Genomic DNA, 23,826 nt, shown 5'->3' with positions numbered 1-23,826 from the left:
TCACTTTTAATTTAGTCTCAATTAGTTAATTAACTGAAAACAATACTCAAAATAATAAATCATTTTACCGCCAAAGTCAATCAAGGAAATTTACTCAACCGCTACCAAATTCTGGGATTTTTTATTTCAAATCCGACATGTTTCATGCGTAGGCTAATTGCTAAATGTTAAAAAAGTAGCATCATCTAAAAAGGGTTTATTTTTGCACCTTTCACATCACAAGACCTAAAAACTATTCATTTAAGTATTTTAGTAGTGCCAAAAATTTAGATATTTTTGTGAATTTTAATACAATGAGCCTTAGACGACTTAAAATATTAGTAGACGTAGCAAAAGTTAGCTTAGCACGGTTAAAATTATATTCTTAATTTTTTTTCTTATACTGTGACGCTTTTGGCACAATTTATTTATTTGCCTCATTTAAGTGCCATAAGCAGGCTTTTTAATTTATTTATTTATTTATTTATTTATTTCTCAAGCTGCTCATTGTGTTCACCAGTTAAGGCCCGCCTCAAATACCAAAAAGCCGCTAATAGTGTACGTCTATGATTTGACCTACTTATTACATGTCATTTGAAATCAACAGACTTCTTATTTTCAAAATCACGTCTGCCCATCTGAACGTTACCCCCCTTCCATATCTTATGGATCATGCTCCATGCAATTTAAAATCAATACGGATCTTGCTTTTGGCACCGACCCATTATCCCTAAAAGTCTGATGGGAGACCAGTTGGAAATTGTGAGCGGTCAAGCGCTGGAAAAAAACATGTAGCAATTTGAATCGCGACCGAGAATGTCCCTTCTCGCTCTTGTGCCACATATCACTTAAAATCAATAGGGAGTTTTTTTTTTGGGGGGGAGCTTTGTGGAACGATCCCTCAAGTCTGCAAAAAGGTCGGTTGAGAACTGGCACAATGGACTGAGGCTTCTCTCAGACACTTACACAGTGTAATAGGAAACTGAATGGAAAGAGAAAGCAATTAAGCAGATAAAGGGCATTCAGGGATTCCTAAATGCTCGGTGAAATGTTGAAACCTCCGGCTCAGTGATGGATTTATTTATTTATTTTTTTTCTCCCAGCACAAATGAGACACTAGCATGTTAGAAGGTTAATATTTTAGAATTACTAGCGACGCTTAAACACATCAGTGCTGATCATGAACTCAGAGGAGTTCAAGAGCAACACAAAAAAAAAGTAAAAATAAAACCTGTTGGGCTTGCTTCAACCCGTACAACGGCGATAAGCGCAGACGGGAGTGTACACGCAGATATGATTGACATGCACAAGCACACCTTCCGTCGAGGTTGACTGACTTTCGGCACAATAACAACCCGTCGACAAGACGGCATCATTAGAACAGAAGAGGTGCATAATGTAGCGCAGCCATTCCTGCCTTCCTGTCAGTTACAGTATATTAAAGAGTTGCCCGAGTATAATCTAATACGGAGCGAGACCAGGCTGAAGGAATAAGAAAGGTTGAGTGTGAAAAACAAAAACGGAAAGTCATGGCGAGAGCTAATGAGAGGGATGAGTGCTTGTTGATTCTTGCCCAATAAATAAATAATAAATAAATCCACACATCAAACATGACCTCATTGGTGCATTTAAAAAAGATACTCCGATACTACAACACCGATACCACTTCACCAGTCTGATATATACCTTCTGAGTGAGAGCCATGGGGATTTATTTTAAGTTAAACATGGATAACATGATTTTTAGTCGAGTGAAAATGGTGTTCTGCAAAATGATCGGGCGATGAGCTGCAGCATCGGGTCATTTAAGGAATAAAATGTTCTCAGACTGCATCCTGGATAAATTGTATCCTCGGTGTCAGGAAATCAATTGATTTGCATTTGATTAGCAACATTGCTAAGCATAAAAAAACAAAAAAAAAACACCCATCCATCTATTTTGTATACCGTTTGTGGATGAACGAAATCGGAATCGACCTTGGACTTATTCACATGTCAATCTCAGGGCACAGAAACTGAAAACTTTTCAGTCTTCCATTCACACCTCTAGGCGATTCTGGACTTCACTTTTGACATAGACTTATGCCAAAACCACTAATTAGGAAGGCGGAATAAAGTGAGCATGACAGGTAAAAAAAAACAACAAAAAAAAGAAAAGTTAAGCGTTATAATTAGCGACCACAGACAGTCCACGAGTGCCGACGAGGGCGGAACAGCCAAGTGGAAGACTTTAATTAGTCTTCTCTTCGCAAGGAGAACACGAGAGTAAAAAAAAAAAATGAAAAAAGAAAACAGAGACGGTCCGGATGCAGCTCGTGAAGGGTCAGGTCTGTCAGTGGGAGCCTTTATAGAGGGGTGACAGAGCGGAGGAGAGAGGGGGCGCAGGGAGTCAGCGAGGAGGAACAAGAAGCATGTGGGGGGGGGGGGGGGGACTTGAGGACTTGAGGAAAGGACAGCACAGAGAGCTCCTCAGTTTTGCTCCTATCGATACGAGAAAAATTCGACTGATTCTTAAAAATTCAATATATTGTGCTATATAGTCAAAAAAAACAACAACTAGCAATTATAGCAACAACATGGCGTACTGATGTCAACCTGTCAGCCATCTTTCTTTTCTCGTCCTCGATGGGGTCTGCTAGCTTGGCGACCGGCCTAATTACACTCAGCGGTGACAGGACAAGATGGGCGAAAACATGCTTGCTTTCGTGACGGATCATCATCTTCAACATGCTTCCGGCAGTTTTAATGAAATTGTGACAAAACTGACATTTGCAAAACTAGCTCAGACCATTTTTTTTTTTTTTCTTCCCACCCCTCTGGTGGTGTCTTCTAACCTAGAATGCGCCAAAGCACTCATTGTACTTTGTTCTCAGTCAAAGGCCAACCGGAGCACCGTCGGGGGCGCTCTGTGCTAGTTTAACTATGCGTACACACAGCGGTGCTAACGCTAAGCGTGCCGCGCACCATTCTAATGACGCGCGGCGCTTCCGCCATGCCCGAGACCTTTGATCCTTTAATATGAGGGAATAATTAAAGGCGCAACAATCCCACAACATGGCGTCAGGAATACAGAACAGACCGCATCGTCCTCATTCACGCGTGCCGAAACATCGGCCGACTGCGAGCTAAAAATATTCCGCGGTGAAAAAGTGCGAATCCCCGAGCAGAGGCCGCTTTTTCGTGCTTATGTGCTAAAGTTAAAGCTCGTGTGGAGACTCGGTGGCGCCGTGGTCAAACACAGCGGGAGGGGGCGGAGGGACTCGAGGCTTCTTGTGGTCACTGAGGCATCGCTTCAAAAGTATGCGATGGTGGACGGGAGTTACTACAATATATTATGCTAACAACTGGCTAGCATAACGACAGAGATGCCTTGAGATGAGAAAAAAAACCCAAAAAATATTCAATATGGATTTGACTTCTCAAGCTGACATTAAGTAAACAAAAAAAAAAGAAAAATCCACTTTGTGACTTGATTCGAGTCGCTAATTTCTCATTTTGTGGAGTAGTTTTGCGGCTGATAACAAAACAAGAGAGACGCGGCACTTCATTTTGACTCCGTTGCGATCAAATCAAATAAATTATTATAACCATTCCTCGTTCTAATCATTTTAGGACTGATTGGAATGAACTCGTGGTGAATTACCGGCTCCCTCCTGTTAGCAATTTCTCAACATCTAAACCCTTCATTAGTGAGATGTGAAGTGACCTTGGGAACTTTGAACAAATTTAAAGTCTTCAGATAGAAAGACAGTATTTTTTTTTTTCTTTTTGGGACAATCAAATTAAGAGTCAATTAACTCGGGAATTCTCCCCGGAGATTTTAAAAGGCATCAAGGTCAAAGCTAACTATCGTAGCATTTTTAGCTAAGCCAGAAACTGAAGCGGGGTCCTCGCCAAAACAAAAAGAAAGGATTAAGCAGGTGGCGAGCCTTCAAGCGAGCTACAATTTCATACGAAACAAAACGGAAATGTAAGAACCGCAAAAAATGCTGCTGGGTTTTGATAGCCACCCAAAAATTTTGGTTTTATACTAATTTGGTATATCACTCGGGCCTCTTGGTAGGGGAAAAACAAATTCAACGTCGGGAATCCTGCTTTCCAGTATGCTGAACAGGATTTCCTTTATGGGAATAACAACTGTTGCAGAATCCGAAAAGTATCCCGCTCGATTTCCTCTGCAGTGTTTCTGTACATTCGTAAATGGGAGTAGAATCAGGTCAACCCCGCCTCCCCTCTTATCACCCCCACTCTGAGCCTTCGCCGAGCCCAAACACCAGTGTTGTGTCTAACCTGGTGCTTACGCCCAACCACGCGGCGCACAAACAAGGAACCCACCCCCCCCGCCTCGGACCATCTGCGGACCCCCCGTTGTTCAACCTCCTGCAAAGCCGGACAAAAAAAATATCTCTCGGCGTAAGCCCCGCCCCCTCCCGACATGCACGCCTTCATGAGATTCTTAGCTTGACCCAGTGAGACAATAACACAATCGCAAAGTCTTTCCTGTTTTTTATCCCGACGTGATTTTTCCCAGCTAGGTTGACGGGAAGTGTGTTTACGCCGTGTTCCTGGAATCCAAAAATGTCGGAAGTACCAGTCATCCGATTGGGAAAGTGCAACGAGAGCGGAGCTCCAAGTTGAAGGTCAGAGTTCACAAAGCTAGAACAAACAATGGCCAAGGAGAGAGTATTGGAGCGAGGGTAGGCAAAATGGAGGCTGCGGGCCACTTGTGGTCCCAGTGAGCATTTTTTTTAAATTGAATAATTAAAATTAATTGATTTTATTTAACAATTGTCTAATTGGAATTTATTGTAATACAAAAACAATTTTTTAAAATATTTTTACCCAGCTTAGCTCTGTTTTTAAAATAAATATTGTGTGGCGCATCAGCACAAAAGTTTACACCCCCTTGTTATAATCAAGTCTAATAATTATCATCATCAAGTCTAATAAACAAACAGCGATGACTCATTTCTCTTTCGTTTCACACTGATTGCTGTCGTCCCATTTTTTTTTCATTTTAACTGGAACAAAACGTGCTTTTTCCTATTTCCCCGCAGCCTTGAACGCAGCACTACCATGTCTTTTGGTAAATCAACCGGCACACATAACGTCTTTGTTGTACGGAATATGATGCCGTGGCACTCACTACGTCTATTTCAAGCCTCGGAGAAGATCTTATTTTCTGCTTGTTGTTCATTCTGTGCGACTCAGCAGCATATCACAAGTGAGGAAAATGTCATATTCCTACTTGCCATCAGTATCAAAACCAACCCATCAGGAGCATTTTGATACGGCTACAGGTGTCCGCAAACCACAAGAGCCACTCTCACTATCGATGTGTGTGTATGGTCAGGCCTAATCTCACTTTTCCAGCTTTTTTTCCCCCTCCTCCAAAAAGATTTTACCCACTCTGATGTAAATAGGCTGGCAGTCTTTCAATTGTTTCCATTTTCACAGTTTGACCAGAGCATGGCGAGTCCACGTGACCCCGGGCCGGCAATAACTGCTGCTTTATTTCACTTCCAATCCAACAAATAAACAAAGTTCGAGAGAAAGCGGGAAGTGTTGGAGCTGTGGACAAACAGGAGGGTTAAATAAGGTCAGATGTGCCGTTACCAAGACGACAGCCAATCGAGAGTCGGGATGGGGGGCCCAAAACAAAACCCCGCCCAAACACCTTAGTCGTCTTCCATCTTTGCCTTCTTACGAGCGACCGCCAGAAAGCCCAAAGCAATAAGCACACGTTGTAGAAACGAAAGAAAAAAATCATAGAAGTGTTAACACAAGCAAGTCTTAAATATATTCAGGAAAAATAAAAAGAAATGACAAGAAGAAACGATTATATGGAGAGTAAAGCAAAATAAAAAATACAATCGGAAGTTAAGCACGTTAGCATGTTAGCATAAACACTAGGACGCGACCGATGGCTCGAAATTTCGACTCGTCCGAGAATTCCACTAAGTAGGTCACACGTCTGATAGCAGACAACGACATTCTCGCGCCGCATTTTTGTTTTCGTCTGCAGGACTCGAAGGTCGAAGCTCCGACACATCCTTCCTGTTCCATTTTTTGTAGTAGTAACAAGTCACAACTGGAGACAAAAGCGAGGCTAACACATAAAATTAAAAATATACAAATATAAGTACGGCTCGACCCCCACCAAGAACTAAAAAAGACGAGGGGTGAAACAGCAGCAATATGTCGAAACACGTTTCCACACCGCGTGTGCTCAAATTCCTCAAATTCCACGTGGACTATGCAAACACCTCGCCGCTTTCCAGCTGAGCCAAAACATCCATCAGCAAACTTATCATTACCCCATTCCAGACTTTTTTGCTAACAGAGCCCCCTGTCAGCAATCAATAAAGGCCGATTGAAGAAAAATACTTTATGATTTCACTCGAGTCGAGAGAGATTCCCCAATGAGAGGACGGGCAGCCGTCGGCCGGTCCAGACATGTCGAGAAAATGCGTCCTAATAGAAGCAACCGTTCTGAATTATTTAGACTCAGGCAAGGAGAAGATGCAAGGGGGAGACCATTGGGCACGTGAGTCAATAAAATAACTTGGACACATTTCAGTTCCTCTGACTTGTCTTGAATGCCTTTCTGTAATATTTTTAACTTTTGTGCAACTACCAATTAAAAGTTAAATGTGATTTTCCTCCCTCGGCATTCCTTTTGAGTCATTTGCTCCAAAGCAATTGTGGCATTCCAAAGTAGGCCAATCCAGTTGAATTGGAAGGCAAAGCAAACCAAAAATAAGTTTTTTTTTGTGTTTAGCACACAAGGGTTGACTAAGTTGTAATACCACTAATCACCACTAGATGGCAGGAATTGTTTTTCAATATATTCCCTTTAGTGTTTCTTTTTTTTTGCAGATTTGGAATGATATGGACGTACATAATAATATTACCATTTTGAATGAAACATGCCGATTTAATTTCATCGATTGCAAAGTTAGAAACTGGTTTAAAATGCATCGCAATGATTACGATATAAGCGGAATGTAATTATTACAGATTTGCTTGACTACGCCACAGCAGTTGGCAACACGGTTCCCTCAGCCGTCACTTTTCGAGACGTTACTTCACCTTCTCGCTTCTCTCCATTGCCTCTTCTACTCCCCCCCTCCTCTTCTGTGTTTATCTAAGCACTTTCACGGTCACTGCTCTGGAATCCCAAGAGCCCAAACTGGCCCTCAGCCTTCCCTCCCTCCCTCCCTCCCTCCCTCGCAGCCGTTGCACGCTTCTTTCCGCGTCTCCATCTTTCTCCGTCACAACTCTTCGGCGTCATAGCGGGCCGCACATTCCGGGTGCGGAAGGTCGCCCGGATAGCCCCCTCGGGGCACTCGGCTTTGTCCTGTTCTAGTCACGCACAGCTGCCCACCTCGCTCCCACGACTCCACGAGACATTTTTATGTTAGACAGTAACAAATTGTTTTTGCATTTTTCACATTATTCATCATTTATTTTAGTTTGTATTTGATCAAATATTTATATTTATTTTAATTTTTAATTGTCATTTTAACCATCATTACTCTCTTTATAACCAAGATGAATGGGCATTTAATACTTTTTCTTGATAAGTTAAATATATATTTATGCAATTTCTTGCTTTATAAAAGCTTGGAAATTTTGTCGAATTTTGCATACAAGCAGGAAATGAACAGATTTTTACAGTGCTTCACTATGCTGGCAGATTAATTTGTCCTAATTTTGGTAAATTTTAGAATTTAAAAAATAGATTATCAAATATATATATTCAATAAAAACGATAGAGGGAAAATTGGTTTACAGAAAAAAAATCTGTGATTTATGATAAATAGAAAATGCTTTCTAAAAACGTTTTCATTCCAAGATCAAAAAATAAAAATAAAAAAATGCAAATATTGGATACCATCTTGAAAATCAGTACGATTTCACCATTTTACACGTGATCAGCGACCTACTAAAAGCATGGCAAAGGCTAAATAACAAAAACAGTGAATTTTCACTACAGAAAATGGTCTCATCTGGTCAACATGAGGGGTCCTGGCTAGTGGGACCTCGAAAATAGGTGCTCCGGCGTCACCATGGCAACAAAAGACATGCCTTTCACCTCATTTCAAAACAATACACCTGCAGAAATTTCAGGTCGAGTACAACATTTTGTCCAGATGCCTTTCTCCGCCCCTGAGCATTTCGGAAAGGCCTGGCGGAGGCTTGCGACACAATGGGAGGGGGGGGGGGGGGGGGGAGCATTGAGGAAGGAAGCGGCGGGCCAGGGTCAAGGGGAACCATGCAGACACCCGCCTCACGTAGCGCTGGATCGGGATTATGTGATTAATTTGGGATTAAAGATGACTGACTGGCGGCTTCTTTAAGTAATGAACCATGATGACCCAAAATTACAAGATTAACACAGAAGGATCACAAAGTATACGTTGAAAAATTCACGAAAAAACGTGTTGAAAGATCGGAATTTGTGTTTCTTGTTTTTAATTCACACGCTCAATCTGGGTTTGTGCTTTTGGAAAGTTCCAAAGTGTGTGTGTGTGTGTGTGTAAACAGGACAACGCTACCATTGGCTACGTGCATCTTGATGCCACACCTTTAAATGAGGATTGTGTGTGTGTTGCGAGAATGGGGGGGGTTCGCTCCCCACCCCCGTTGCTGACAGTGATAATAATGGCGGCTGACATCCTTTCTTGCCTCTTTGGCTCTCACCTCATCACCACGTCCCCCCCCCGCTGGAGCTCTTTGGGGACATAAAATCTGTTGACTCCTTCCCTACCGTCCTTTCCTTAACGCATTCGCCATCCCTCGCCGCGGATGGTTTTACTCACACGTGTGTGTACTCACGCGTCGAGATGAGAAAATTTGACAATTGATGAGATCACATGACCCAGGATTATCGGTCAAAAGCATGATTTATAATGAGTCATAAATATTTGAGTTGGTAAAGTTTGCTGTGTCTCAAACATACAAAACATTTCTGGCACATGGGTTTTAAAATTTAAATATAAATGTAATAAAAAGAAATGTGAATTTAAAAAGAGCAAAATTGTTACTCCCATATGCCAGAATACCACAATCAAATATTTAAAAAATATTTAAATTAATTTTCAATTTTTCTATCATTCCGCTTTAATTCGGGCACGATGGCAAACACGTCTCGGTGTGGTAAAATCATTCTGGTTCCTGCTCCACTCGTGTGCCGCGCCCGGGTCGATACTAATTTAATTTCTGTCTCGGAAAGTCTTGGGTCGTCTCCCGACAGGACCTCTGAGCCCGGCCAACGAGGCGCGAGCGTGACGGAGTGAAATCCGCCCCCCCCCCCTCACATCCTCGGTGGCTCAACACGGTGCGGCGTTACAACCGAGCTCCACTTGATTGACTTTCCGTATCCTCGCGCCAAATCCTAATTGCGCTAGTGCTCGTCGAATATGCGTGACACGTGGAGCAATGGCGGCGAATGAATACTCACGACCTCCCGCCCCGTGGCCTACAAACAATGGCGCGGCCATTTTGTGCCAAAGAGTCATGCGAACAAAAGGGCAAACAGATGAATTAGCATTTAGCATTAGCTTTCCGCGTTAGCGGCACTTCACTAACACCGATAGCAACAAAAAAGCTACGTATGGTCATTTTAATTAATTAACTTTGATTTTTTTTACTCCCACTGTGTGATTTGGAATCGGAAAGCACTTCTAAAACGATTTTTAGGATGTACTTAAGCAAACTAGCCTTTTCAACCCATCTTTTTCAGCAAATATTTGCTCAATGCAATCTGAAAGCTGCTTTCCAGCCAATTGGAATCATTTGTTGGAGTAGACAGCGAGAAAAAAAACAGCACAAGAAATTGGCAGAGCGAGACCTCGTTGCGCAATCTGCAGGCCAGAGTATCAAAACCTCGGCAAGTGTCTCCTCCTCTTAATTCTCCAGTCACACCTTAACGAGCTGAAACAAGACAATGACCTAGCTGTGGGTTGATCTCCACAACATTGGCATAAAGGCAAAGTTTGTTTATTTTCATCTACTCTAATCCAGTATCACTATCACACTCCGTGACGAGTCTGAAGATTAGTATCAGTCGAGTTCAGGACCTCTACCAAGGCCAAAGATTAGTACCAATGGGGTGCAAACATCCTTTTTTCCAGGACACAACTGATTTTATAGACTCAACATGTAGTCTTCAATGACATGAAGTTTGGTTCAAGTCCGGATTTCCTGCACAGTCATAATAATTTGTATTATTATAAGAGATGGGATGCCAGGTATCGTATTGGAGCCTTATTTCAAGATATCGGTTATAGTGTTTTAAAATCTGGTAATTAGAAATAAAAATCAAAAATCGTCATTAAATTCACAAAAATTTAAGGGAAATTGCTAGATTGGGATATAAAAATCTGAAATTATCCGTCATTGTTTTCAGGGGGAAATATCGATCAAAAGTACAGGTAGTATCGGTACCCAGTATCGGTACTGTTTACAGCTCAAGAATTGCATACTGGGATCTGTCTGAAAATAAATAAATAAATAAAAAAAAAATAAAAAAAATAACTTCCCTAATGATCATTATGATTACTACGATTAATTTTATCTGCATAACCAAAATATTGTCACCCTGAATCATTCCAGTGTGTTTTCAATTCTGCAACAAATTTTTAAATCTATTTGCACCTTAATCCGGACCAGCAACAAAATGCGGCCTTCCTCATCATCTACCAAGCTTCCCTGATGGAGCTAAGCCACAAAAGCCCCCTAAAAAAAAAAAACAAGAACAAGTTTGCCTTCATTCCAAGCTGTAATCACACTCGCATCTGTAGTCCGGTGGGTCACATGCAGAAGTGGCCTCAATTTGCAGACGACAATGCGACACAACCACTACAATCACATCTCATCTTTTGTTTTCCCCAAAAGCAAAGCCACCCACAGTGCGTCAGCGCGGATAACACACTGAGTGTACGGCGACCGCAAACACACAAAGCGCATTTACCAACGACAGATAAGCCGCACCATCACGCTGCCTCGGCTCGGGGACGGAGCTCAGCGGCCAGACAATCAGGCACGGATGCAGACCTTGATGCGACTCCATGACACCCGAGCTGAGACGAGAGCATGTGTGTGTGTGTGTGTGTGTGTGTGTGTGTGTGTAGGGACAGGGCAAAAAGTGCTAATTACGTGACTGTAGCTATCTTGATTATAGTTCAGCCAGGCTCTGCGTTAATCATTTGTCACCATTTACACTCGCACGCACTCACAGAGCTTGTGACGCAATCGTAGATTAATGATTTGAAAGAAAAAAACTCATTTGCATGCACACATACGACCGGAGGCGGAGCGAGCAGGCACAGCCGTGGGTAACGAAAAAGTACAGTTGGTATGAAAAGTCAACACACCCCTGTTCAAATGCCAGGTTTTTGTGATATAAAAAAATTAAATCATGATTTTTTTTTTTTTTTGTACGCCATAAGTAGGCCACTTCTTTGGGGGGGAAAATAATTAAAAATGAGTGGAGAAAATTAGGAACAGTTCCAAATAGTAATTATAGTGCAGTAAACCTGCAGGTTTTTGCTTGGATGTAAATAAATGTCAGGAAAAGCCTACTAGAACATCACATTTTTTAAACCAGAAATACTTTAAATGACAGCAAATGTATCCTGACACCTATTTAACATGATTCTAAATGTGATTTGAATTCTGAGCGCAGGCAAATTTCAATTATGAGGGTGTGCACACTTATGCAACTCCATTTCCGGTTTTCTTTTGAGTCATGCAGGTTTTAGGTCACAAATGCAAAGAAAATATGATATGAAATGATTTATCTTGGGCTTAATTCTTTTAAATATGGAAGCATGTAAAGTCACTAGTAGGATCTGATGGTACCCAACACAGGATTGATTTTTTTTTTTCAATTAAATATAAATCTGCAATACAATTTTACCTGACACCACCAGAAAGATAATTTGCCAGTTTCATGTATTTTTAGAGTTAATTAATCTGCACTGCATCATACTAATCAAGAAGCCCTTGTAATATTTGATCCCACTCATGTTGTAAGCCAAAAAAAAAAAAAAAAAAAAAAAAACCTGTCCATTTCCTTAATGTGTTCTAATACGTTTTTAATGATGATTTCACTTATCGTGACCTGTCGACTAATTCGGTGTCAACTTTTATTATCTTTCAACTGTGCTATATAAATAAATCTGTGCAATGATAACATTGGATCACATTAGACCGATCAGGTGGACTTAATGTTTATAAAATCTCTCAGGGGGAAAAAAGGTCAACCGTCTCACCTGATAATCCGCAGCGCCCTTGTTTGCACGTGCGGGATGTGATTTCCTTTTGGTATTTCAAGCGACCCACAGGAAAGCAAATGAAGCATGCATTTACACGTTAAATTAGAAACCCAACGGCTAATGAGTCGTGCTTTCGATAAAGAACCAGGAGCGGCCTCTTTCGCTATACGCCGGATTGGCCCAAAGTTTGTTGTCATGAGAGGGAGACGAGGGAAAGGGGAAAATGAGGCGTAAGGCTGTGCGGGATCTCTCGGAAGAGATGATAAAACACTTTTGTCTCCAATTAGGAAGCTGCTGATCCGACGCTTTACGACCAGAACGCGGGCAGGGATGGGATTTGAAGACCAAAAGCGTTTGGGGTGACACGGAAGTTAGTCAAGGGGAGCCGAATTTGTTCATCACCTTGTTTGAACCAACAAACCTTCCATAACAGCTCGCTTGTAATATTATACTAACCTTTAACTGCTCCGGGAAGTCTGAAAATAATCTCTCTTCTAATAAAGGAACAATCAGCGTGAGAGATAAAATCGACAACGCTCGTAAACCTCGTTCATTAAATCGTAAAAAAGAAAGAGGCCCGCGCTGAGTCTCGCTGTTTCCCGGGTCCAATTTTTCAATCAGGGAGGTGGGTGCCCCCCCCCCCCCATCTCCGACGTGCGTCACTTTAAAGCATCTCCGCTTGGCTGGCCGTGCTTCATTAAAATCATAAATCCGGACAGTGACGGAAAGGTGACGGGCAAAGTCTTCCATCACGTGTTTAAAGAGACTGCAGTGGCTCGTGGGCTTACAAAAGTGCCTTCAATATTAAGTGTGTAAAGCATTTTTTTTTAATTGTTGCTTCTAGGCTGAGCGTTATAGAATGCATATTCACCACTAAACTGTGGTGAACTAATTACGTTTCATGAAGCTCCGCCACAATGCAACTTTACATTTTTACTAATGAAATCCAAGTAAATAATTAAACTTGAACTTCCATAGTAAAATTGTGGTGTTGGATATTAAGGACGGGCACGATAAATCGCGTAATAATTTTAAAACGGAATGGCTTATTGATTGAACTAATGGACAGGGGTGCAGTACTCGACTGCAACCACCAGGGGAGCTGTTGGTTTGTTTTCAACTACAGCGGGTTGTTGTCTGAAGAAGACCAACGTGATGGTAGTGAATTGTAACCAAAAAATACATCTACAATTAGCAAACAACTTATTTTAATAAACATTTAAACGCCTGAATCACTTCTATTTACGTGCCATAAACGTTAGCAATAATAAGGTTAGCCTAAACTTTCGTTCCCCGAGCACTTAGCTACTGTGATGTCACTTTGAGTTGACAGGAAGTGACAAAACAAGACAAAATGGCCGCCTTCAAGCGAGATAAAACAGATTTGTCTGCTTGATTCATATTGCACAATCGCAAAACGTATTTGAACGCATACAACATATCGTGAAGACAATTTTTCACTTGGCTTTTCCTTTAAAATACACTTTGTACGTTCAATAGCATACAATGTAAAAATTTTATTGGGAAATGAGAAGCACCAGTTAGTGGCCTAATGTTCCCTCTATGGTTCCCTGACGCTCATGATGAAGCAGACCCGGACTCTTCCTCGGCAGGACCGAGACCAGCCAGGGCAGTTTATTGAAAATAGGATATGGGGAAAAAAAATGATTGAAGCTCAACTAATCACAGCTCATACATCCATCAATGGCCAGGAGGGAGCTGTGAAGGATGAAAATGGCGGGTGAAGAAGGGGTGTAAATAGGACGGTAATGAAGAGTGAAGACAGGAAGAGGAGAGCGATGGCGGACCCTGCTTCTAACTCGGGGGACGGGGAGAGAGAGAGAGAAGGGTCACTGGGAATGAGCCACCAGCACCACGGGGATCGTTGGCCTTCTGCATGACGCCGATGATGGCACTGTGATTGTGCGGCCTTGTCCGCCTGCCAAAAAATTCTGACCATTCATGTCGGAACCACATGCTTACAAAGAGGTCCTTAGGCATCACAATGCCGCATCGCTGCCAATTACACTAAACTCCACCACAACGGAAGCACGCCATTCAAACTGACTGAACTTTCAACCAAAACATCATGAGAGGCCAAGTTTTTTTTTTATGGAGGGGGGCGGCGTAGAGGGGGGGGGGGTCATGGTAACCGACGAACCAGAACAGCATATAATTGAGTGGCAATTACGTGATTGTCCTACGCCTTTTGTGATTTATTCATATTTGTAGATGAACTGCACATAAACTGTGGTTGCAAAAGTGTGCACACCCTATGATTCAGAAATAAACATCCACTATGGACTGCCAAATTGGACTGTTTTACATATGCAATGAGGGCTCAATGTTATTTCAGAAGTGCAGCCCTGCAGGTCCCCCCCACTTGCACCCTACAATTATCTTTGCAAGGACCACCTGGATCAGCAGGTGAGCCAAGTTTGGCATTGCCCCCCCCTCCCCAACTCCACACACGCACGGTCACAACCTCCATTTTTCCTTTGTGCTAAGAGTTGATAAAAAAAAGAATCAAAACACATTCCAGGGCAAAGCTACTTGAGTCAGGAGGACTTTATTATTACAGGTGAGTCATAGGTGTGCTGCTTGGCAGCGATTCCTTCTACTCATTTACTTGGCTATCTATTGAGCAACAGTACAAAATCAGACCAGCCAGGCTTGTGCAGAGCAGATGAGACGGATATTTGCACTTTTAAATACAATATTGTGCAAAACGAATAAAATTTATAAATAACAACAACAACAAAAAGCTGAAATTTTCGTTACCTGCTGTTAGTGGAGTTCCAGTACACTGCGTGTCTTTTGCTCACGACGGCTGAGATAATGTTTAAAAGTAAAAAAGTGGTTTTCCAAGCAGGTAGCGTGGCCGGGGTCCAAATGAGGGAGCCCATCACGCGCACGCCTCGTCGGGGCCGCGCACGCAGCACTTGAAAGGTGTAAAAACACAAAACAGGTGAGAAGACTCAGATTAGATCACTTAATAATGAATGTGCCTCATTCTGAGTCAGGTGACTTGAGTGAGTCACTGAATACTAAGAAATTTCGCGCCTTCAAAGTGAGGACTTGTTGCTAGTTTATCCAAAATCTTCATTCTGGCTTTTTTCCTCAAAATCAAAAAAGGTGAAGCTTGTGGAGATGTGACAGAAGGAGGTTTGGCTTAGGAGTGATTGCATTGCAGTCTGGGGAGGGTGGAGCCGCTAAGGTTAAGGGGGCGGGGTTGGGAAAACTTTGGACCAATCAGAACACAAGGGTGTGGTCACGCGAGAGTTCCAATTGCTAGTGACGTGCGCCGACTGGTGTAGACGGACAGACAGCAGAAGTTGGCGCCATTCTGGCTTCCTAACAAAGCATATGGCGACGAATATGACAAGGTAATTTATGATTTAAAGTGTTTAACTTCTCATTCAGGGTGTGTCCAACACCTCCAAATATCGCTTTACACTTAAATACGTATTTAAATGCCGCAGAAGTAATTATAAAACATTTTCTTTCATCAACTTGTATGGGGGAGATAACTTCGGGGGGGGGGGGAGATAATTAAAAAATATATATTTATAGTAATTTATCGTTAATTATTTTAAATTGTAAGTAACACAAGTAAAATGTTGATACCTAAATGATTTAAATTAGGTTCAACAATTGTCATTGTGATATCGTCACCTGTTTTTAGGCCGTTGACGTTTTATTCACTTGCTAAATGTTGCTACGTTAGCCGAATTCAAAAATCAATAAAACCGATATTCCAAATGATATTTATTGCTATTGATCGATATTCGAGTTCTGTTTCACTGCTGTATGCACTGCTACGGTTTTACTAAGCACAAATTTATTCCATCATACAGGAAATGACCTGTCAGAAAAGAACGGAAGAGAGAAATCACAGACATCCTAGCTGGAGGCGAAGTTTACTGCTGGAGTTTGGAACACAACATTCAGGTAAATAATAGCTGTCAAAACAATATTTGAGTCATTCTTATCACTAAATAATATCATTTTTTAAAGTCCCTCTTGCCAATCATTGCTCTGAGCTAAAGTATAAATGAGTAATTGAATAACACTATAACTGTAGACAGCACCACCAAAATATTTTGCTCCAAATCTTGCAGAATCACACACCTCAGTGTCTTAAATTTGATGTCCTTGTTTGCCCTATTTACTGGCAGCACCTGTTTTTTTTTTCTTTTGCAGTTTTGGGCGAGTTAGTCGTAAAAAAACACATTTTAAAACCAAAACACCTCCGTAAAAAAAAAACAGCTGCTCTATAACTCAGGGGCGGGGAACCTGCTGCCCAAGGGCCATTTACAGCCCACTCAAGCGATTGAGTCGGCCCTCAATATGCAATTCTAAAAACAAATCCAACCTCAGAGGAACCGCCATAAAAAAAAAAATCAAATAAATTTAGTGCGGCTCTCTTGAGGACTTCATAAAAAGTGAAGTGGCCATTGATAGGAAAATCCCCCCCCCACCTTTGCTCTCGCTAACTAAATACACCTCGATAAGCAAATGATGCGTTCAGGTACCCACTGCACAAGCTGCTCAAACACAATTGAGCTGCACAAATCATTTTTTTTTTTTTGGGGGGTTTGTTATCTGCACTCGCCTTATTTGTCATGTGTGTTTATGTGAGATAAGTGTTAATTCCGTGCTTGTCACACACCCCAGGGGAGGGTGTAGGGACAGTAATCACTGCGCCGCTCGTGGTCCTCTCTAATTATTGGATTCTCCCACTGTGTGTGTGTGTGCGTGTGTGTTATGGCACCTCTATCCCTCATCGATTGATAGCATTTTATTAGCCACCCGCTCCTTCTCCTCCTCCTCCTGTTGCTTTATCTATATTCCATCACGCTTGTGGACTCATTAGCTCACTTCCCGGAAATCATTAATTTCCCATGATGCCTCAGCGCTCCGATACGGCTAACTTGTCCCCGCTGGTGTGCAACCTAAATCGAGTGAGGACCACAGTGGAGGGGGAAAAGGCTCCGCAGGGGGTCTTTTTCCACTGTGACTGATCTGTTGGGTGGTTGTGCTGGATCCTGGGAGGATATTTGCATGGACTGCAGTGTATTATTTTTAATTGCGCTCGTACACACAGGTTAATGCTTGTCGGCTCGTTCGTCAACATTATTATTATCTGTCAAAAAAAAAAAAAGATTAAATATTAATGTTGTTAGAGTAAAGGTTTGTTTTTAATGTTGTGTTCCAGTGCCCTTTACTAATTTGGGAAAGTTGATATTTAAATATGCATAGTCCGGCTTGGAAGTAAAAGTGAGGTGGAAATTGAAAAGCTTCCATCTTATTCATTTTCTAGTGCTGTCCAAGGTTACGGGTGATTGGAGCCAATCCCAGCAGATTTACGAAGAGGTTTTTAAATTTCAGGCCCGCAGCACACCTGAGTGACGCGGCTGGACGAGACTGGTGAACCATCCAGGGGCGTGCAGGAGGGGGGGGCTAATGGGGCAGAGCCACCCCCCTCCCCACTTGAGATGCATGTAGAAAAGAAGTAAAATGGTAAGTAGAATAAAGCAGATCTTAATATATTATTTTTATTTATATACTTGTTTGTTGGCCGAGACTTGGAGTCACGGCAATCGTCATTGTTTCCTGCTATCGATGATAATGTTGCTTTGATTTTGAGTGGTGTCATTTACCTCATGGGAGCATTGATTGAAGTGTGCAGTTATGATGATCTAAATTAAGAGCGACTTGATTGCAAAGCTGACGTGTTTTTTTTTTTGTTTGTTTGTTTCGTGCTGATTTTCTGGTCACAGCTCAACTCCAAATGTGCAACATCGACTTCTCTTTTCTTAACATTTGCTTTCTCTCAGTACTGCTTCCAAAATAATTCTTTTCATCCTCCATCCCGTCCATCCGTCATGTTTCCTGACTCCATTGATCTTCTCAATGGTGCAAGATGTTTTCCATCACTTCCTGGCGAGGGATCCTTCAGCATGCATGTTCTGTCTGACTGACTCATTAGGCTGGAAACTTTTGTTTGCTGCTACGCCACGTTTTCATTCTTGTGAATGCGTTCATTGTGCAACTGCGCCGTGCTTTTTTTTTTTTCTTTTTCTTACAACTCAACAAAAAAAATCCCGGCTTTGATTGCATCAAAACTTTTTGGGACATAATATTTCCCTGATTCATTTTTTTTCCTCAGCTTGATTGCCTTTCTCTCATCTGCCAACATTGCCGTCCATGTGTGGACGCACTTCCTGTCCTCTGCTTGCACTTAGAGGAATGTTCACAAGATGAAGTGGACTATTTTTCTTCTTTCATAGCCCCCCCCCCCCCCCCCCTTCTCATCTTTATGATCCTTCTTCCCTCCATCTCCTCCACCCCGTTGCTCTCGTACAGCCGTGTCAGCCGCCTCTTCATGCTCTTATCGCCACTTATACAGGCTGACACCAAGCCAATTGCAAGGGGCACTAATCAAACACACGCACACTCCATTTTCTCCAATAATCCCGCTATTTTTGGTCCCTTCCATTCCTGATGGGCCTCACGCATACATGTTTAAATGACACAATCACTCCTCCGACGAAGTCCAATAAATGGCTTCATCCCTTCATTTTATTTGACTCGCACTCCCGCAAAATTTCTCTTGGTAGTCCTTCATTTTGTGTCCTGGGTGGCCTACCTTTTTTTTGCTTTTTGTTTCTTTCTCCGTCTGCCTTTTTTATTCTTGCCTCTCATTTACCATTGTGGTACTTTGATGAGGCGGTCATCACAATTACTCCTTTTTGGACGGGGGAGAAAAAAAAAAATTGCATTGTGTGTTCTCTCTCGCTGTCTCCCTCAGCCGTAATTACACTTCTCGACTCAAGCAGCGACGGTAAATGCTTTTCTATTCCCTTCTCTCCATCACTCTCCCTCAATTTCCATCGCTCCCCTTCTTCCTCGCCAGGCAAATTACATCTGGGTTGCCATGGCGATGTGTTTATTGAATGCTTTTTTGACACACACAGTTCCATCCCCCCACGGAGCTCTGCCACCTCCATTTCTCTTTTACTTTTTTAATTGTATTGTAGTCAATTTTTTATATTTTTTTTGTTATGGTTTAAAAAAGACAATAGAGCGTGTTAATGGCCTGCCATTTTGTTGCGCGCCAAAGCAAATAAGCCGTCTTATCGATAGCGTGTGCTATCCATCACCGTTGACTGTGTAAGCAGCCCCAGACGAGTACAAGTGAGCAATGCATCGTGACGAGCGGCCATTCTTTTTATTTAGTGTCACCTCTCGTTGACGGCAGCATATGTCAAAGTGGAGGTGAAGCAATACGAAAAATACAACTTTTTATTTTTATTATGAACACAACAATTCTTTTTTTGAACTCATAGACGTTTTGTTGCGTTGACATGAATGGACAAGGTCGTGTTAGAGGAAAGAAAAAAATCTCACAACTCCTTAAAGAGCATCAAAGATTCATTTGTAAGGCGTTCTCTTTATTCCAGGCAAGCCGCTTGGCAGCCACCTCAAATGACGACGTCCAACCTGGCACGCTTTATTTGCTGCTTTGACCGTTCTCATGTCTCCTTGGCCGCTTCTAAAAGCATTTAGTCACAAAGTTAGCTTGTTATTTTTTTTTTTTTCGAAGAGAGCAGAGCATGAAGAGAGAGCGAGGTGGCTTGTTGTGGTAAATAGAGATCAAGGCACAACCTTCAATGACTCAACGCTGGCAGGATTCCACAGCCGGAGCCTCGTTCATCTCGGTGTCCATCTGGGACGGCGCGGGGAGGGAGAGAGGATAAATTGTTGAGGTGTTCAGGGTGGGGTGTTTAGAATGACTTTGCACAGAGGGGAGGGCGCCAAAGCGCATCGAGAACACAGAGTGATGCGGACGAGATGCTGCCGATGGATGGAGGCGAGCCAATGATGCACAGTCATCCGCAGATATTCTGTCACGGCTGAGGTCAAGGTCACACATGAGGCATGGAAATTTGCTTTTTTTCGGAGGAACTTTTGTCATAAATGGTAGCCTAGCGTGAGGAGACACACGAGCGCAAGAGTTTGTGTGTGTGTGATTAAAACGCTGTCTCACTTTTGTTTTCTCATCACAACCTTTGACAGGCTCACAAATGTACCGCACAAACATTCAATTACGAAAAGGCGCCGCTTTCAAACGATAATCCGAGCGCATTCCCTCCAATTAACTTCAGACGTTCACTCGATGAAGCGGTCAAAGACACGATGCTGGGAAATAATTAGCGTCGTCTTTTCTTCCTTCCCATTGAAACGGCAACAATATAAATTCCCACATGTTGACACGCCGCTTTCTGGTTTTGTGATTTGAATTATTAATTGCCAGTTGTGCTCTCATGGCTGGAGGAGGATGCGGACTTTCAGACTGTTATCCGACAGCCTCGATCGCCTTCCCCCTCATCAGGGGCCGGGTTGAAAGCGATATCTGCTAATGATCGCCCTCGCCGTCTTTCAGTAAATGAGCGAAAGTGATCCGGCTCTCTAATGACCAGCGTGAATAATTGCCATCTAAATAAAGGCTCCGTTTGGTGTTTGGGAAAGAAAAAGGAAAAAAAAATCTGCTGTGTCTGCTTTGTTTTAAGCATTTGCTTTTCATTATACATTTGGAAAGTATTTTTATTAATTCAAATGATTTTAAAAAACTTTGTAAAATTAAGTAGGTTACATTTTTATTTTTTAATTATTTTAATGATTTTTTTAAGCACATTAAATTCATTTTAAGTAGTAGAAGATTTTTTAGAAACAACCTTGTTAGGTATCAGCTCTACTGATCGCTAATATGTGTCGTAACATTTTATGGAGTGAATAAATCCGAGCTACAATTCAGGCCAGCTCATTAGCCATGCCGCACCATTTTGCGGCGATGTGACTGGCGTCCAGTTTTATATCGCTGACCTCGATAATATAATGTAACCTACATGAACAACAGATGCTATCATCTTGCTTGTTTGGAAGTTCTCTTGAGGAAAGATTGGCCTCTGTCATCGTTTTTTTTTTTTTTTTGGGCAGCAGACTTTCCTTTTTTGTTATGTTGTTGACATCCATTTCTTCTGTTGGATGCGTACAAGTTTTTTTCCCCTCACCGCAGATCAGACAGAGTGACATTCATTTGGGATCCAACGTTTAGCCAGATGAAAGAGCTGTGGAGCTCCACCACGATAAAAGAAAAAGGCACCAGAGAATCTTTATTTTATCTATTTATTTGTTTTTCCTTCGCGGCCTTTTCACCTTCCCGCACATTCCTTCCATTTTCACTTATTAAAACATCAAGCTTTCCAAAACGAGGCAATAAATCAAACTAAGTTTCCAGTGGACGCGGCGGGGAATAAAATAAATGACAAACGGGGAATGAGAAAGTCCAGGACTGGTATTTAAAGAGAGCATGGCTCGTGGAAATGAAAGCGGACCGGATCCGGCAATGAGATCCGTTTCTCAGATTGGAGAACTAATGAAAGGCACGTCGAGCTTGACTGACTGACAGACGGACAGGAAGACAATTAAATTTAACACGTATGCAATTAGGCAGTAATGGAGTCATTTGATTGGAAGGACGACATGAGTGATGAGCAGCGCGTGAACGTTTGGACCAATGGTTGGTTCGTCCTCAGGGTTAAAAAAAAAAGCCAAAGAATTTGGAAGCACATTTTGACAGTTACTAAGTTTACTATAAAAGATGATTGATGAGATCTGATGTATTTATAGTCGCCCCATGCTTTTATGTAGAGCCCGTTCAGCTGGCAGAGATGTAAAGAAACCCGGGCCCGCCCCTCATCCGTCGACCACATGACACGAAGATTGAAGCCGGGCAGCAGTTCGAGCTGGGACGATGGGAGCAGGCGGCGAATGTGCGTTGTCGTCGCTCCACGCAATCCAAACATTCTGTTGCAAAGTCGTCTTCGGCCACGCCGATTTTTAATCCCCGAAACTAAACGAGAAACATCAGCGGCTGACAGATGATGAGCCGGTCGATGAGACGTTACTGCGTAGAGGGCGGATCAATACACAACTGGAGGAAAAAAAGATTTTTCCGCAAGTAGAAACAAAAATTGGCAACGTTTGATAATCACGCCGTAAAACAAAAAGTGTTTTGTTGTTTTGGCCTCTGCGTGACTTGTCAATTCAATCCACAAGCAGGTTGAGCATTCATAAAAATGTGGTCGAAACCGATTGCGGACATTTTGTGAAGAGCCCAGGGTGCAAAGTTCACCGCTTCCACTATCTTGTCGTGGAAAAATGATGTCGTTTGCCATGTGGTGTGCTATGAATCATTTTGGAAGTAGTACTTTTCATAGATTGTGGGATCTTTTGAAGGCGCGGCTCTGCATCAAGTCACTTCATGGTAAATCCCATATTTTTTTGACCTTAGTTCTTTTTTGTTTTATATTTTTTCATAATTTTATTTTATTTATTTTTAAAATGTGTGTTGGTGTAAAAGACAAAATCCCCGAGAGACCTTGAAAGGCCATGAAATACAATTTTATCACACTATTTGCCTGTATATATATTTATATATATTTTTTTTTAGTCAATAACTGAATAAGAAAGGAGTTAGCGTGACCCAATACTTTTGCACAGTGTGCTACTGTTACATCTCTTGATGGAAATCTCTCAGTTGAGCTCGGTGAGAGGTGGGAACTCCCTGAACATTAATCAATAGTCTTACATTTATGAATGAACTTAATTCATATCCACACTACACACACACACACTCACACACACACTGGAATGGCACACAAACGACATTAGCCATTCTGCCGCTAATTGCATCACGTACTACATTTCCTGGAGGATTAGTTGAGCCTGAGTGACTTGCACGTGTTGTGTGTGTTGTGTGTGTCTGCATTCTGCGCGCGAACCCGACTATCAATTATTCATCCCGTGCGCGACTCAATCAGATACTTCGGAATCCATCTCAAGCAATCCTCCCCTTCTCTCACCTGCAGGGATTACAGAACGATGGGAGGCACCGCGTCGGTTGCGCCCGCACATCAGCATGCGGCCGTCACGGCGCCGAGCGGGAATTCTTCATCGGGATCAAGAGAGCAACAGGGCGGCGCTCCCGTCCTGCTTCCACATGGTAGGATGAGTTGTACGACAAACTTGCTGTGGTATTTATAACAAGCTAAAGATGAAGGCTCTCGCGCTTCCTCAACAAGTGTGCAACCAAAAAAAAAAGGAACAGCTTGAGAGAAATATTTGCTTTCTTGCCAAGAGTTGTATGAGATTGATACTAGAGGGAAATATGGTAAACATTAGTCAAGCTCACATTCGGATGGGACATTTGTGCCTGACCCCCAAAAGTGTAAATTGTTACAAAACGGCAAACCAATTCATTTTGTGTATTTTTTTTTAACCCATAAAAATCAACTCAATATTGTATTATTGAAGTACTATTCTTAATTCAAATCAAAAAGTGCAACTAAGTCATCTGCCATCTAGTGGTGGATGGTAAAACTACAACTTAAAACCGCAGTCCATTGTTCATTCTTTTGTCTCGTCGAACGGGTCGTGTTCATCTTCTTACCTCCCACTGTATTATTTATTCATTTTCTCCCTAATAGCCTTTCTAT

General features: G+C 42.1%; 2 protein-coding genes across 7 annotated transcripts in view; one reads left to right on the top strand and one right to left on the bottom strand.

The window, feature by feature from the left end:
* The window catches only part of si:dkey-246i14.3 (ephrin A4), a 34,552-nt gene extending 19,088 nt beyond the window's left edge, over positions 1–15,464 (bottom strand). For 3 of the 4 annotated variants that reach the window (XR_011087323.1, XR_011087324.1, XM_049731037.1), the window contains exon 1: positions 15,044–15,464. Coding sequence is in view for 2 of the 4 variants with exons in the window: in XM_049731037.1 (XP_049586994.1) it covers positions 15,044–15,168 (125 nt within the window). In the remaining 2 variants the exon portion in view is untranslated. The remainder of the gene's footprint in view (positions 1–15,043) is intronic. The other variant, XM_068651749.1, reaches the window with a different exon arrangement.
* Positions 15,465–15,498: 34 nt separating this feature from the next.
* The window catches only part of efna3b (ephrin-A3b), a 55,076-nt gene continuing 46,748 nt past the window's right edge, over positions 15,499–23,826 (top strand). Inside the window, exons 1-5 of one of the 3 annotated variants that reach the window (XM_049731028.2) lie at positions 15,500–15,648; positions 16,120–16,213; positions 17,654–17,785; positions 21,980–22,101; positions 23,200–23,333. The gene's annotated coding sequence lies outside the window, so the exon portion shown is untranslated. Of the gene's footprint in view, positions 15,649–16,119; positions 16,214–17,653; positions 17,786–21,979; positions 22,102–23,199; positions 23,334–23,826 lie in introns of all 3 variants that reach the window. The other 2 variants (XM_049731029.1, XM_049731027.2) reach the window with 2 other exon arrangements.

Source organism: Syngnathus scovelli, chromosome 9 (assembly GCF_024217435.2).
Source record: "Syngnathus scovelli strain Florida chromosome 9, RoL_Ssco_1.2, whole genome shotgun sequence".
Taxonomy (NCBI): domain Eukaryota; kingdom Metazoa; phylum Chordata; class Actinopteri; order Syngnathiformes; family Syngnathidae; genus Syngnathus; species Syngnathus scovelli.
Note: the sequence above shows the minus strand (reverse complement) of the source record. Positions and strands in the feature narration are given on the sequence as shown.